The sequence below is a fragment of the Lepisosteus platostomus genome, chromosome 13 (genome assembly GCF_059453375.1).
Source record: "Lepisosteus platostomus isolate fLepPlt1 chromosome 13, fLepPlt1.hap1, whole genome shotgun sequence".
NCBI classification, from domain to species: domain Eukaryota; kingdom Metazoa; phylum Chordata; class Actinopteri; order Semionotiformes; family Lepisosteidae; genus Lepisosteus; species Lepisosteus platostomus.
Window position 1 is genome coordinate 9,402,053 of NC_142623.1, and position 14,680 is coordinate 9,416,732.

General features: G+C 40.1%; 2 protein-coding genes across 2 annotated transcripts in view; one reads left to right on the forward strand and one right to left on the reverse strand.

Moving 5' to 3' along the window:
* Positions 1-5,616, forward strand: part of ext1c (exostoses (multiple) 1c) — a 99,894-nt gene extending 94,278 nt beyond the window's left edge. Inside the window, exons 5-11 of the mRNA XM_088603030.1 lie at positions 90-222; positions 1,145-1,263; positions 1,879-1,974; positions 2,467-2,553; positions 4,127-4,287; positions 4,488-4,659; positions 5,019-5,616. Of these exons, the coding sequence (XP_088459156.1) occupies positions 90-222; positions 1,145-1,263; positions 1,879-1,974; positions 2,467-2,553; positions 4,127-4,287; positions 4,488-4,659; positions 5,019-5,204 (954 nt within the window). The 3' untranslated portion in view covers positions 5,205-5,616. The remainder of the gene's footprint in view (positions 1-89; positions 223-1,144; positions 1,264-1,878; positions 1,975-2,466; positions 2,554-4,126; positions 4,288-4,487; positions 4,660-5,018) is intronic.
* A 3,103-nt stretch (positions 5,617-8,719) lies between these two features.
* LOC148649850 (mediator of RNA polymerase II transcription subunit 30) lies at positions 8,720-14,168 on the reverse strand. Its single transcript, XM_088603040.1, has 5 exons — positions 14,001-14,168; positions 12,836-13,066; positions 11,704-11,862; positions 11,155-11,244; positions 8,720-10,095 (listed from the first exon to the last, which is right to left on the reverse strand). The coding sequence occupies exons 2-5, from the start codon at positions 13,061-13,063 to the stop codon at positions 10,000-10,002; spliced, it is 573 nt and encodes a 190-aa protein (XP_088459166.1). The 5' UTR covers positions 13,064-13,066; positions 14,001-14,168; the 3' UTR covers positions 8,720-9,999.
* Between the last annotated feature and the right edge of the window lie 512 nt (positions 14,169-14,680).

Genomic DNA, 14,680 nt, shown 5'->3' on the forward strand with positions numbered 1-14,680 from the left:
GGCTTGATTGTGTTGTTGTACTTTCTGTAGGTGAACAGAAAAAGTCCCATCCTGACCACTGTTCGGCATGGCTGTTTCTGTCTTCCTAGATCATAAAGGACCGCGTGTTCTCACACATCTCTCGCAACAAGCTGATGTGGAACGCCCTGCCTGGAGGTCTGCTGGTCCTACCGGAGTATTCAACCCATCTGGGACACTTCCCTTTCTACTACCCGAGCCAGGGTGAGACTGCGGGAGAGATGGCAGGGAGGTCCTGGGGCGTCCTTGGGACAGTCCTGCGTTCTGGTTTTTCTTACAGCTGAGCCCTCAATCCATCTTCATGAAGCTAGTTCAAGCTTCCCAATTCTTTTTGTGTCCTAAAACAATTGCGGTTACTGTTCTCGTAATAGCTTAATAATTTTACAAGTAACAGCAAGGGTACCCGCTGAAAGCAGTTCGAAAGGTCTAAAAAGATATGGGGGGGATTAACATTCAAGACGATTCAGCATAGGCTTTTCTTCATTAGCCATATATTCAAATTCATTTTTGGATCCTTCAGTTCTTTCATTTGCAATCGGTAGGTTGGATTGTATCATTAGGAACTTTCCTGTAATGAAAGAAGAAGTACAGTAAAAGCAACTGTAAGTCAGTAAACGTCAAGTACAGAGGTGTTCATCGTATTGAACAAGAGGACTGAGGAAGGATACACTTTCTTAACTAAAGTAGCTATTACTCACGTATACATATTTGTCAGCATTACCCATTTATCCAGATGGCAGAAATGTTGCTCTGGCACAGGCTTATGTGTTACTTATGTTACAGGCCTATGTGTTGCATCAATTCTGGATCGATGGGAATGGCACACACTACTTGTTTAGTAGTGAAGGGCACTTATTTAACCATCTCACCTTAAAGAAATGGCTTTTATATATAAATCTCATTCATCTTTCCCTCTCAACTTACTTCATCAAAGGCAGCCAACATTACAGCACTGTAATAGTGCACATTAGGATGTGAAGAGCTCTCTGTGTGATGGATGACTACAATTTTGAGAAAGCCAGATGCACCATTATTCCACTGCCCTGTTCACCTTGCGCATACTCTGTCCGTCTTTTGGTCTCCACTTACCCCCCTTTCCCTCTGCCTCCTAATCTGTCTCTCTCAGGTCTCAGTCCCGGGCAGGAATTCACTGCTGTTATCCACGCTGTCTCACCTTTGGTCTCACAGTCACAGCCAATCATGAAGCTCCTCCAAGTGGTGTCCAAGTCAAAGTACTGTTCACAGGTACTATACAGCATTGAAAGGCTTATTCACAAGCTCAGTGGCTGCAGAATCGAATACATTGTTAGAAGTCCATTAATCAGTGAATGATTAATTAATTAATTAATTAACTCTGCATTCATCAACTAATGTGTTTAATTGCTTAACCTTTCTCTGTTGATGTCAAAACAAGGTCAAAGGGTGATTTGTCTAGCAATTGCTTCACAGTGGAAGATGAATGTGGGGAAATATATCTGCAAGTACACCTACAGTACAATATTATTAAGCTTTGCAAGCACAGAATTTTGTGTTAATGAAAGTGTCTTTTGAGGGGTAATTACTCCTTTGTATTGTGAAGGGTGCTAATTTCTTTACATTTAGGGGCAACAGAGCAATGTACTAGTGAAATAATATGGCTGGAGCAATCTATATCAAGCGTATTGAGGTTCATCAAGGTCACCTGATTTGTTTTGATGGCAAGGGAGAAAGGAAAGTGAGACAGCTACAGTAGGAACTCAACCGAGGCACTTTGATAAATGATAATATTCTAGGAAAAGAGAAAACACAGTTTCAGCAGTTACCGCTGATGAGGGCTGATAATGTCCTTGCTGCGCAGCCAAGTCACCCTTTTCCTTTCAGATCATTATTCTGTGGAACTGTGAGAAGCCTCCACCGCCCAGGAGCAAGTGGCCCCAAACACCAGTGCCTCTGACCATCGTGGATGGGAAAAAGAAAGTAAGTCATAACATTACCGAATGTGTGCACACAAAGATAATGCCACCCTTTCCTGGGTCTTGACTGAACCTCAAACACACACTGAAATCTACCTCTACCTCACATGTCAAGAATTTCACTCCCCATAATTTTCTGTCCTTTATTTGATTCTGTTGATGTATGATTTTGCACAACTGATTTTGTTTTGCACATTACCTGTTTCCTGTTGTTGTTTTGCTCATTGCCTGTTGTCTCTGTCTTTCTTATACAATTGTATTGTTGTTTCTTTGTAATACTTACCGTCTGAGAGCTAGCTAGAGCTAGTTAAATAGCATTTTGTTGTACCGTATACAGTACCTGTGTATGAGTATAATGACAATAAACCTGAACTTGAAACACAGGAGCAAAAGTAACAAGAGTGAATGTTAGCGCCTGGGAAAATCCTTGCTCTACTTTTCAAAAACGCTTTCAAGCCAAACCATTTCCTGGATTCTTTTTTGTGACCTCCCTCAGGTTAGTAGTCACTTCCTGCCCCATAGTGCCATTGAGACAGATGCCGTTTTGAGTCTCGATGAAGATGCTGTTCTGCTGACAAGTGAGGTGAGTCCTATGGGCTTTGAATTTGCTCTTGAGCGTGCAGATGCTGTATCATTCAGATTCTAGTAAATACCTCCAGAGCAGTGGTCTCACATTCATTCCCTGGAGAGCTGCAGTGTCTTCTGGTTTTTATTCTATCGAGGTACTTCACAGACTCGATTAATTCTGCAATTGTCCACAAATGCATCCCCATCCACAAATGATTAAAAGTGGTAATCTGGAAAGAATTGTATGTTTTAAGTGATCATCTGCAAGGACAATTGTACATAAGATGTATTTCTGTTCAACAAAAAAATATCTGAAGCTGAGAATTTAAGAAGGCAGTGAGACCCCTGCCTTACAGTATTGAAAAGCCTGGGTTGCATCATACAATATCAACTAGCTGTTGTCTGATCTAAATTTAAATGTCAGAACCAGTTTTCTTTTATGTAATTTTGCAATTAATGAATTAGATAAATGCTTGATTACTTTATTAGCATACAAATACAGTTAGTACTGTAATTCATACTAGTTGGTACTTGTCTGTCACTTGATGTCAAATTATGTTTGTAAACTACAGTAGGAGGCAGGAGTTACTCATTATTTGTCCTAGCTCACGGATGATTTACATCCTGGCCCCAAATTATGGAAGGCCATACTCTTATAAATAATAATTCTTTACTCTTATATAGCATTTTTCTGGACACTCCACTCAAAGTGCTTTACAGGTAATGGGGACTCCCCTCCACCACCACCAATGTGTAGCACCACCTGAATGATTCGACAGCATCCATAGTCCAACAGTATGCTCACCACACCAGCTATCAGTGGGGTGGAGAACAGAGCGATGAAGCCAATTCATACATGGGGATTATTAGGAGGATATTATTGGTAAAGACCAATGTGAAATTTGGCCAGGACAATGGGTAACACCCCTACTCTTTTTAGAAACGCCCTGGGATTCTTATTGACTACAGAGAGTCAGGACCTTGGTTTTACATCTCATCCGTATACATCACTATACTGGGGCTTTAGGACCCACACAGACAGCAGGGTGAGCGCCCCCTACTGGGCCCTCTAATACATCTTCCAGCAGCTTCCTTAGTTTTTCCCAGAAGGTCTCCCATTTCCCATCCAAGTACTGACCAGGCTCACACCAGTTATCTTCAGTAGGTTGCCAGTTGTGAGTTGCAGGTTGATATGGCTGCTGGCATATTAACTTGTGAGACATCATGAAGATGATTAAATCAGACTACAAAATAAAATGCAAAAAGAATATTATTCAGTATTCAGTCTGTGTGCTCCGCTCGGGAAAAAGCTTGTAAATATACTTCTCAAGCCCACATAATCATGGTTGTTTGCAGGACCAGCTGTTCCATTTTTTTATGAAACAGGGAATAGATTTTCCCCAGGCTGACTAACTCAGAAGATTGTCTATAAATCCATATCTAAATACTCTTTCCATTATAACAAATATTAAAGGCCCCATTTCTACCTGGTGTTATACTGAGATTATGATCTTCACTTCATAAGTAATGAAGAAATAAAACAAACAAGGAATGAAAAAAAACAAAACCTCACATCCTTTTCTTTGCAGGTAAACTTTGCCTTCCTGGTGTGGCGCAGCTTCCCAGATCGGATCGTGGGATATCCCCCTCGCAGTCACTTCTGGGACAGTAGCAAGCAGCTCTGGGGCTACACCTCCAAATGGACCAATGAGTACTCGATTGTGCTGACTGGGGCAGCCTTCTACCACAGGTAATCTAACCCTATAAACCACTCAAAGCTTGGTTATTGCAAACTATCTCCAATTAAATCAGAGATGAAGAGCAAAGACAAAAGCCCTTCAGCTCTTGTAGTACATGAGGTGTCCTATATACACTGCAGCCGTAGAGCCAGATCATGATCTCACCGCTGTAATGATCCCACACTTCTGACAATGGTCTCTCTGTACATAGGTACTATCACCACCTCTTCACACACTACCTCCCTGCCACTCTGCGCAACCTCGTTGACCAGACAGCCAACTGCGAGGACATCCTGATGAACTTCCTGGTGTCAGCTGTCACCAGGCTCCCACCAATCAAGGTCACACAGAGGAAGCAGTACAAGGAGGTGCAGGGCCAACAGGTGAGTTACAACTGCATGATCTTCAGTCAAAAGGGGGCGGGGCAGAAGAGCAACGATGAGCTCTGACCTCCCGGCTAATGTGGGCTGAGGGTTGCAGTTCTCATCCAGATTGATCCATCTGTATCTGACTCCTGCAATGGAACAGAATCTTATGCAGTCACAGACTTTTTAAGTCCTCTTCCTGCGATAAAAAACGGGATAAAAGCTGTTCCTGAATTTGAATATAGAATTTACATTGTGTTTCTTCATCAGCAGGGTGAAAAAGGCATTAGTCAAGAAAATCCTTCCTGGCCCCTTCCTTAAGAGGTTTGCTGACTCCCATGATGCCATGCTAATGGTTGTCTTCGCTCTTCCCTCAGGGAATGAAGAGCACACACTGGGCGAACCCTGATCATTTTTCCCAACGGCAGGACTGCATCAACGCCTTCGCCCGCTGGTTCGGCTACATGCCCCTCACGCACTCGCAGTTCCGCCTGGACCCCGTTCTCTTCAAGGATCAGGTCTCCGTGCTGCGCAAGAAGTACAAGGACCTCGAGCGCCCCTGAAGGACAGACTGGGGAGGAGGGAGCAGGCTGGCAGGGACTGCGCTACCCACCTTCGGCAGCAACAATGACCAGCAGTGCACCCCCCCTCACCCCATCTCGCAACTCAGGGATGGTCTCCAGATTTTGGATTTAAGAGAAGCAGATGGAAGAGCCATGGCTAGCCTCCCTTCCATTCTTTTCTAGCACCTAGAGGCTGGGGAGAGAGAAACTGTGACAGAGACGCACTGCAGTTTGATTCGGAGTCATGTAGGTGGGCGCGTTTTTCACAAACTGGACATGAGCTCTCTGTCTCCAATGGGCTTATAACCAAGCATTAATACTCTTTCTACAGATTGACAATAAAAATACACTCTTCTGTAAGTAAGATTGTATGTAAAACTGAATAAACAGAATGATGATCTCATATAGGTTATCCCTGCGAAAATGTCTTCTTTTACAAACTAGGAATGTCTACCCTGCATACATGAGATTTAAAATCAAGGTGGAGTGTCACTGGTAAGCTAAAATGCCTAAAGCCACTAACACTAATGGTCGTTTGCTGAAGGTCAAAAGAGAAAAAGCAAATGTTCTCAATTTCAGGTCTATGTCCATCTGTCAACGTGATAAGATTTACTTTTCATGAAAACCAGTGCATCAGAGCAGGTAAGCGGCCCCAGTCTTCCATAAAAATATGCTATTTAACCGTTTACAGTTAAATTGAAGATTTGTTTCAAATATCTTCCCCAGGCAGTCAATTCCTCCACATTCAAAGCATTGACTTTGACATTCCTATCACTACACTAATTATTGCAAATAGTACTGTAGATGTAGATGAAATGCAGAGTTAAGACTAATATTTTTTTAAATAAAATATTTAGAATAATAGAATTGCCAAATATTTTGTAGTACACACTCTATTTGGAATACTTAGAGTATTTTGGCTTGCGGCTATTATCCCAGTGACCACATTCAGGAAAGAATGCAAGCACAGCACTGGTAACAGGGGGCGCTGCGCCACCAAGAACTGAGAGAGCCCTGGCCGACTAATCCCAGGCTATTATCTCGATCCCAGCCGGCTAGTGGCATGATCTAGACTTGAACTCGTGCTCATATATCTCAGCCTGCACTAAGAAAACTAATTGCAATATAAATGGAAATTTCACATTCTTACCAGATAATGGCTGATTTTCTATAATAAACATCTTATCTAACAAACAAGATGGAATTTATTTCATTCTGTTATAGTGTGTCTGATCAAAAGAGACAGCTAGACTTATTGATCTAGACAAGAGTGAAAGACTCTAAAAGTGTTGCAGACAGTGCCAATATAAAACAATTGAGTGTTAGTCCTTTTGGCACTGTTCCAGTGGGTAAGCTTCATTGATCACCCAATTGGCATCTCACTTTAAAATTTCAAGGCCAGTAAATTAATCAATCAGACTCCTATTAGGAAACTAAGAGCCTCCTAACTGTTAGGAAACAAACAGTTTGCCATTTTATACTGTCTCAAAACAGACTAAATGACAAATACAGCGGTTTTGTCCTGTAAAGCTGACCGGCAGTATCTTTTCAGACCATGTGGGTCATTAGTACCGATGAGAAAAAGGAGATACAAATCTGTGGTTTGACTTAAGTGCCACCATGGGCTGACTAAAGCAAATAACATACTATCATTTTGCTTTTGTTTCCTAGCAAATGGCAATAGCTGTAGATTAGGGGAGAACAAAGTATTGTTGCTTTTGTGATTTCTGAAATGGTTTAAAAAGCAAAAAATAAGACAAAAGTAATCCAAGATCATCTGTAACTGCAAAATCAAATAAATTAAAAATGGTTTTGCTTGACTCTGGTTTCATTTTTATACTATACAATTTGCCCTATCAACTAGTAATAGTGAGTGGTTCTTAGCACTCCCTGCAGTAATTTAATTGATTGGCTGATATGAATACTGTCAATCTATATGTTTTCCTTGTGGTGTTCACTGATGGCACTAATATTATGAATATTATACACTCAAATTTACCTTGTTCTGTAGAAGAAAATACTGTTCTTCTGCTTAGTTCCATAAGAACTGCAGTGCCTTCAAGCTTTGTTCCTCCAAAGCAACTGCTCTGTGGCTGAGTTATTTCCTATAAGACAACCTATGATAATTTGCAAGATCTATATATAGATTAGAAATGCTCCTAATCCAGTTCCTGGAGGTCAATACACATGGCTTTCTATCAAATAGCTAAGCTTCTTACTTCAATTTCTCATAGAAGTCATAGATTTTAAGTTACTACTGTAGTTAGACAAAGGGCAACCTCCAAAGTTTTCAAGATCTGAAAAACATGAAATAAAAAATAAATCTTATTATTATTTATTGAGGTTCAACTGTATATATGAGGCCTCAAATGGAACAAAAATCATTTGCTACAAAAAGCAGAAATCACTGTAGCAAAGATTTTTAATGGCCTAGAATCCAGCAGCTAGAATCCTACCACCACAAACAACCATTGTATGAGATTAAATACAGGTGTCAGAAAGTGAAGGCAGCACAGGCTGTAATCAACACAGTTTGTAGATCTCATCAAGTCAACACAAGATTTTAATTTGTGTGGAACAGTTCAATCTGTCCAATTAAACCCTTAACTGAACAAATGTAGCCCTTCACCTGAGGTTTCGCCCTGTTGGTTTTGGAGATGACAAAATTAATGGATTGTTACCAGGGCAGACCATTCCCCATAGAAAAGGCTTGTGTTGGAATACAGGAGTATATGGTTTTGTATGGAGATTTGAGGACACTTTCACAATATACAGTATGTTTCTTGTGAGGATGGTGGGTGACTGGACCCACCTGGACTGGACTCCAGAGAAATGGCTACAGGAGAACCTTGGATCTCAAACTACTACTATGAATATACTACATACTACTATGATTCACTGTTACATTTTAAAGTATGCTACTTTAGATAAAACTCTGCTAACAAAATAACTATATATATATATAGTATACAGTATGTATAATCAATGCACATACACATTTTGATATAAAAGGATAGGGGAAGGTTAGCCTAATCTGCACTGCAGTCTTGTCTGATAGAGAAGACAACAGTAAGATACTCAATTCTGGTAGCAAACTGAGTCGTGTTAATGGTTAAATGCTTATGGGACCCATGCACACCCTTCAATCATTATGTTATTTCTGTTTATAGCCTGATGTGGAAAGACCAAGGCAGTCAGCATTTCAGCATGTGGCACTAGCTAGCAAGCAGTCTTATCTCTATTACAGCCCTAATTAAATTTAGATGCCTGAGGGAAACTACAGTGCAGTGCAGAATATTATTGATTGATTTATCTGGCTTCTGCTTTTATCCAAAGTAACTTCCATTTGTACCCATTTACACAGCTGGATCAATCTGAGTGAAGTTCGTAGCTCAAGGGTACAACATCTGCACCCCACAAAATCCTAGTACTAAGTCCATATCCCTAACATCTATACCACATTACTGCCTAAATTTCAAAGACTACTGCTAGGACAAAAATACACTGGAAAGAAGAAAGATACAAAGGATATTCCAATTTATTTCAGTAAAAAAATACAGAAAGATTCTATTTTACAGATTCAATAGTTTATAATTATGCCAAGCAGTTTAGAAGTACAAGAAGGACAATGCAAAACCAGAACAGTCCTTTATGCTGTTGTGAATTAAAGCTTACAATTACAATTTCTTATCAGGAATCAAAATAAACAGTTGTACTTTCTAATTATGTCTTTAACTCTGTATTTAACTCTGGAGCTCAGCACAGAAATGACATCGGCATACATTTTAAAAGATGTATTTATTTTTTTAAATTCTACTCACCAGATTAGGAACTGCCAATTCTGAAGACCAAATCTCACCTCTTAATAACAGCAGATGTTATTTTTGCCTTTTCAATGATTGAATTTAAAAAATCCAAACAGGTCAAGGGTTTCAACACAAAACCCTACTCCTTTGCTTCATATCTTAAATTAAAGACAAGATTAAACAAAAAAAAAACCCATCCCTGCAAAAAAAATAATCTCACCTTCCATCAAAACCAAACGGATTGCTCTCAAAGAGCAAGGTTCCTATGTTGTCACAGAATAGTGTCTATTGTTTAGTGGTTGAAGTTTAATAGTTCAGTTCAAGGAAAGTTGGTATTGTAGTCAAAACTTAAATTAACAGTGGCTGGTTAGGAATACGTTAAGGAAGATGGTGACTAATGGGAGATTATTTTCTTTGTCTCATTATTATTTCCAGATTTTTTCTTTACATTTTTTATGTTAACATAAAAACAGATAACATATTGCTTGAAACAGACATAAATGTGTAATTGATATATGATGGATGAAACAGCACAGTGGAACCTGCCAATTTAGATGCCTGAATGCAACAACATCAATCATCTCACTATAAGAAATAAAAAAAAGATACAGATTTCCTAATATTGGAAACATGCACAATTGCTAATCACATTTACTATTTACTTAACAGTGGCAACTGCCACCCATGATGAAAAACGTATAATTTTCAATGGAATCCAATTATAAGATAAATATAAATCCAATATGTAAATACGCAATGAAATAGTCAAACCTTTAATTACACTTTATTATTACTTTTGGTGAAAAAAGCATATGCATTTAATGTGGCAGGTGATCTTCTTGTGCAATCAACATGTTATAATAAAGTTCTTCGTTTGTGATACCCGTCCACATCAAATGCTTTAAAGGGGCAATTAGGAAACAACACTGGGAAAATGTTTGTACGGGAAAGAGAGCATAAAACCACAGCCAGCTGTTCCAGGCCTCAGGTTACTTCCTCAGGGTCAGCATGGCATTGATGTCCCACAGCAGGTTTCTCATCTGGTCCATCAGCACCTTCATCTCTTGGTTCTTCTGCTTGACCTTCTGAACACAATCACCACACAGGACACTTAATGTACTGTATGCAGAAGTCTCTGCATGTCTGCAGCTACTGAAGACAGTTAGGATCCCCTCCTAATTCAAGGCTGATGGACCCGAACCTGCCTGCAAACAACCACCATCACCACACCCATGGTGTAGCACTAAACACCTGATTCATTACTTTGTAAATAGTATAGAGTTATGTCCTGGGTATCTGACCTCAGTGGGGCTGGATGAACAGGTTTGTGAACAACACATAAAAGATTTTATATATTTATAATGTGCGCACAGTGACATGTAATTGGAAATTTGGGTTCAACTTTCAAGAACATGACGTTTTGCAAATTAGCTGCTTTATTGACAAGACGTGCATTTAAATTCAAAACAAGAAATAAGAGCACATTTAATCTGATAAAGTATGGGTATTATAAGTGGCTGAAGGGAGCCGTGTGCAGGATTTACTTCTTCATGGATAATCTGTCAACGATTTGTTTCCGATAGATCATCTGTCTGCTCCATGTCCGGACTTAGTCTATGCTTTCATAGTAAATACAAAAATGTTGCATTAACGGAGTGCATCTCTATCCTTAAATTACAAATGAACTCATGTAGTCTACACCAGTAGCATGGCATGCCCAGAGTTCTATTGTGACCCATCAGACTTTTAAACAGGCAATACAGATTACCTGTAGTGTTAACTACACGACAGGGGGAAATCTATTTGAAATCTGAGAATTCCAGTTAAATTGTTTGAGCTACCAAGGCTAAGAACCCTATTTGTTGGATTAATACAGAATTTAGAACAACCACAAACAGGGGACATCACCCCTAAAAAGACATTACCACCTACAGCTCAGCCTTCCCCGTTAGCATACTTAGGCGTTAATCTGGAATCCCAAATCACGAGGGTGGTGTACCACCTACTGTTTCACTACCTCATCCAGCATCAACCACATTAACCTAGGTTCTTAAAATGATCTTCTGTACTGTGAATATCATGTCTGGAATAGGGAGAGGTAATGCAAGCTCAAAAAAATTCCTTGGGATTATTAAATGACTAACCTCACTTATTTCTTGACGCTCCTGGGTAATGGCAATGCTACAGGGCTCCACAGGCACTATGCTTACCTCCGCACTGGTGTAAGGGATGAGCTGTGAAGACAGGAAAAAAAGTGAGTCATACCACAGCCTTTTGAAAGCATTGGGCGGATTTATAAAACAGGAAAAGAAAATCCACTTTCTGCAAGTGGGACTTTACTTTTTAAAGTATATTTGTAGATTTTCACTTTCTTCCATTCACAAACCTTTTTTTTTAATTCGTAAAAAGGATACCAGATACCAGGTTTTGCAAATACAGCAGCAATAAACTTGACTGAAACAAGGAGTGGCACTGTTTAGCTACTTGAGGCTGGCTACATACTGTTTCACTTGGGTATAAACCACCACAGCATATAAATGCACTGGCATGTTTAATGAAATGAATAATGTAGTATTTGCAAGTTAGGCAACAATGCAGAGAACTCCCCAATGCTCTGCTCAGAAAAACAAAATGCAACGACCCAAGAACATATGTTGCCAATTTTACAATGAGACAAAAAAAAAAGAGCAGACCTCGCTGGGCGTCTCGTGGAGGTCAGAGGTCATCTCCATGCAGCGCTCGTAGAGCAGGCGCAGCTTGCGGAAGAGCAGAGCCAGCTGGCGCAGGTGCTCCTGCAGCTTGTTGAAGCGCTCCTGGTACACCGCATGGCTCTGAGTCACGCCGTTGGGCAACTGGAACAAAACCGAAAAGAGGTTTACAGGAAGGCCACTGGAAGCACAGACATTTCTATAAAATCATAGATGTTGTGAGATAGATTTTTTTGCTGGCAAAAGTTACAAAATGATCAAAACGTCAAATCCAATAAAGCTTCAGGTGTAGGTCATTACAGGGCATGGCAGGATACCATTTTCAGTCGGCATCTTCACTTTGGATCAGCCTTGAAACGTTCGTCCAAATGTCAGGTTGACAACAAAAAAATAAAAATAGCAATTAAAATAACCATTAACCTAAGCACAAAATAAGAAACACATTACCGTTATTGCACGACCGGCGATTGATCTCACACCTTTCTTCAAGTTTCTGCGCGATTGCGTGACTGAGACAATGCACATATTGCAATGCAGAGTTGTATAACACTTTCAACATTTTTACATTTCTGCTTTTCAGAGTGGAACTAACCTTGTTCCTTTGATGCCAAGGCACACTGACAAAGGTCTCCGCACAAACCATATACAGTAAGCAAAGCAGTGAGAGACAGCAGTTACAGAAAATGATGTGAGAGAGTAACATGCCACACCTTCATTACACTAATTCAGTAGGTTCCCTCCTATATGTAATGTGCTGTGGGATCCACTGGGATAAGCAGGAATCTATTATCATAGTGGCGATACCAGTTTATATACTCCAAAATACAGATGGGTCAAAAGATCAACTTGTGTATTCAAAATGAAAATTTTCCATATATTATATACATAACCCAAATCAATGTAAATAATAGTCTGGTGCAGCAGGATTTTCAACAAATGTACAAAACTGTTTCAGCCAAATTAAGCATTTCCTGCTGGACAATGTAAAAGGAGATTTTGGTCAGACTTTCCTTCTAATTAATTTACAATGAAAGGGACAGCCTGCACAGCTTGCCCACGGGGAAATTAAGAAGTTCGCAGTCCAAAGAGTGCAAAGAGATCCACAGGTTGGTTTTACCTGCGTCGCCCTGGTGATCTGAAAGATCTCCATGGTGCGCGTCACAATGTCCTGGACTGTTTCCTGGCCGATCCGGCAGAGGAACACGGGAGAGATCTCGCGCATCGCTGCCTGGGGGGGCAGGGCGGACTGTAGCTGGGCTGGGGTGCCCTGGGTGAGCTGCCCAGGCTGGGGGTGCTGTGGGGACAGCCCGGGCATGCGGGTCCCTGCCGAAGGCAAGGCTGTCATTGCCTGCAGAAACAATGCAGGGGAGTTACAGGCAACAAGCACATATTCTACTGAATCTTAAACACACTGCCTTGTCCAATTAGTTAATGTCTTCTGACAGATCCTAAGGACACCGTGGAACCTACAAAGCTCCTCACAATATGCTACTAAAGACAGTGTGGCACAAAGTCAGGGCATTAGCAATGTCAAAAAACGAAATCCTTATCTGTATCTGCTAAAGGAGATGTACTGTATAGGCCTGACAAGAAAAACTGCCATGAACTGGAAAAGACGTCTTAAACTCAGACCCTTGATTGACAGGACTTGAGCGTTCACAGAAGCATTCTTTTGACATTTCCTGTTTCAACGCCCTGACTTTTTTCCTTTCAGGTTTTATTCAAAATCAACGCTGTAAAAACACACGACTAACGGTATTTATGTGAATACAAATGCCATATTTTTAATAAATGTATTACTTTACACTACAGATATATGGGGCACAGTGCAGTTTGGGGAGGAGCAAAATTCTAAACCGAGGACTAGAATCACAACACGCTAATGTTTCATACGCCGTAGAGTGATGTGAACTGCTAGCCCAAGCGGTGTTTTACATCATATAAAAATACATTTGTCGGCAATTAAGAAGAAACAGGTGAAATGACTTAGCTGCAAAACATTATATTCTTAGTTTAAGTCATATATTCCTGGTTCTTCATCTAAATGTGCAAAATTAGACATGCCAGTGCCCTTAACAGCAATACGTTAAATTTACTAGCTGCAATCATTTAAATGCAATATAATCGCCATGTTAAAAAAAACGAGACTTTGCTCAAAAGTCAACCATTCGACCGTTTTAATACACTGCGGAGACGAGTTATCTGAACTAACGAGAACAAAGAGGAAGCATAACAGAAATCACACGTTTCCAAATCAACTTGGTACACAGGATTATACATACCGACGAACTAATATGACGTATTTCCCTCCTGTATTAGTCTCTGTTTAATGGCATCTAGACAAGGAATTTTACCAAAGCTCCTGGATACAAAACAACCGATTTGAATCCGTGAAATAAATTTCGAGCCTCTTTCACTTCCCAATGAAACACAAAGGCAGGTTATGATGTCATTTCCTTTAGCTAAGGGCGGAAGTGCTGGTTATCGAGAAGCCATTATATACTGTATGATCTATGGTTAAAGGGTTTTTGATACATTAAGTATGCTTTGTCTGCGTCTTACATTTTTGTGTGTGTGTATAACAGCATGATATACAGGTAGCAAAATTAACACATCCTCTGGTTTTGGTCTTGCAGTTTAAAATGTAGACTACATTGCACATAAAGTACAGCTCCATGCAACTTGCCAGAGATGTGAAAATAAAACAGTATTGCATCACTACACCTGCTACAGTATATACACCCATCAATAAGGCCAGTGTAATTTCAGATTACATTGTATCTCCTGCAGTGCGAAACAGGAAAGAACAATTGCCACTTGCACAGAAGATTCTGAGAAATGTACACTTAAGACAGACTGCAGAGAGAAATTAGCATTCATACTGTATGTATCTTTATAATGTGAACATGGACACTACTAACAGTACAAAAGTGAAACAGCAATCAGCGATGGAAATTTTATT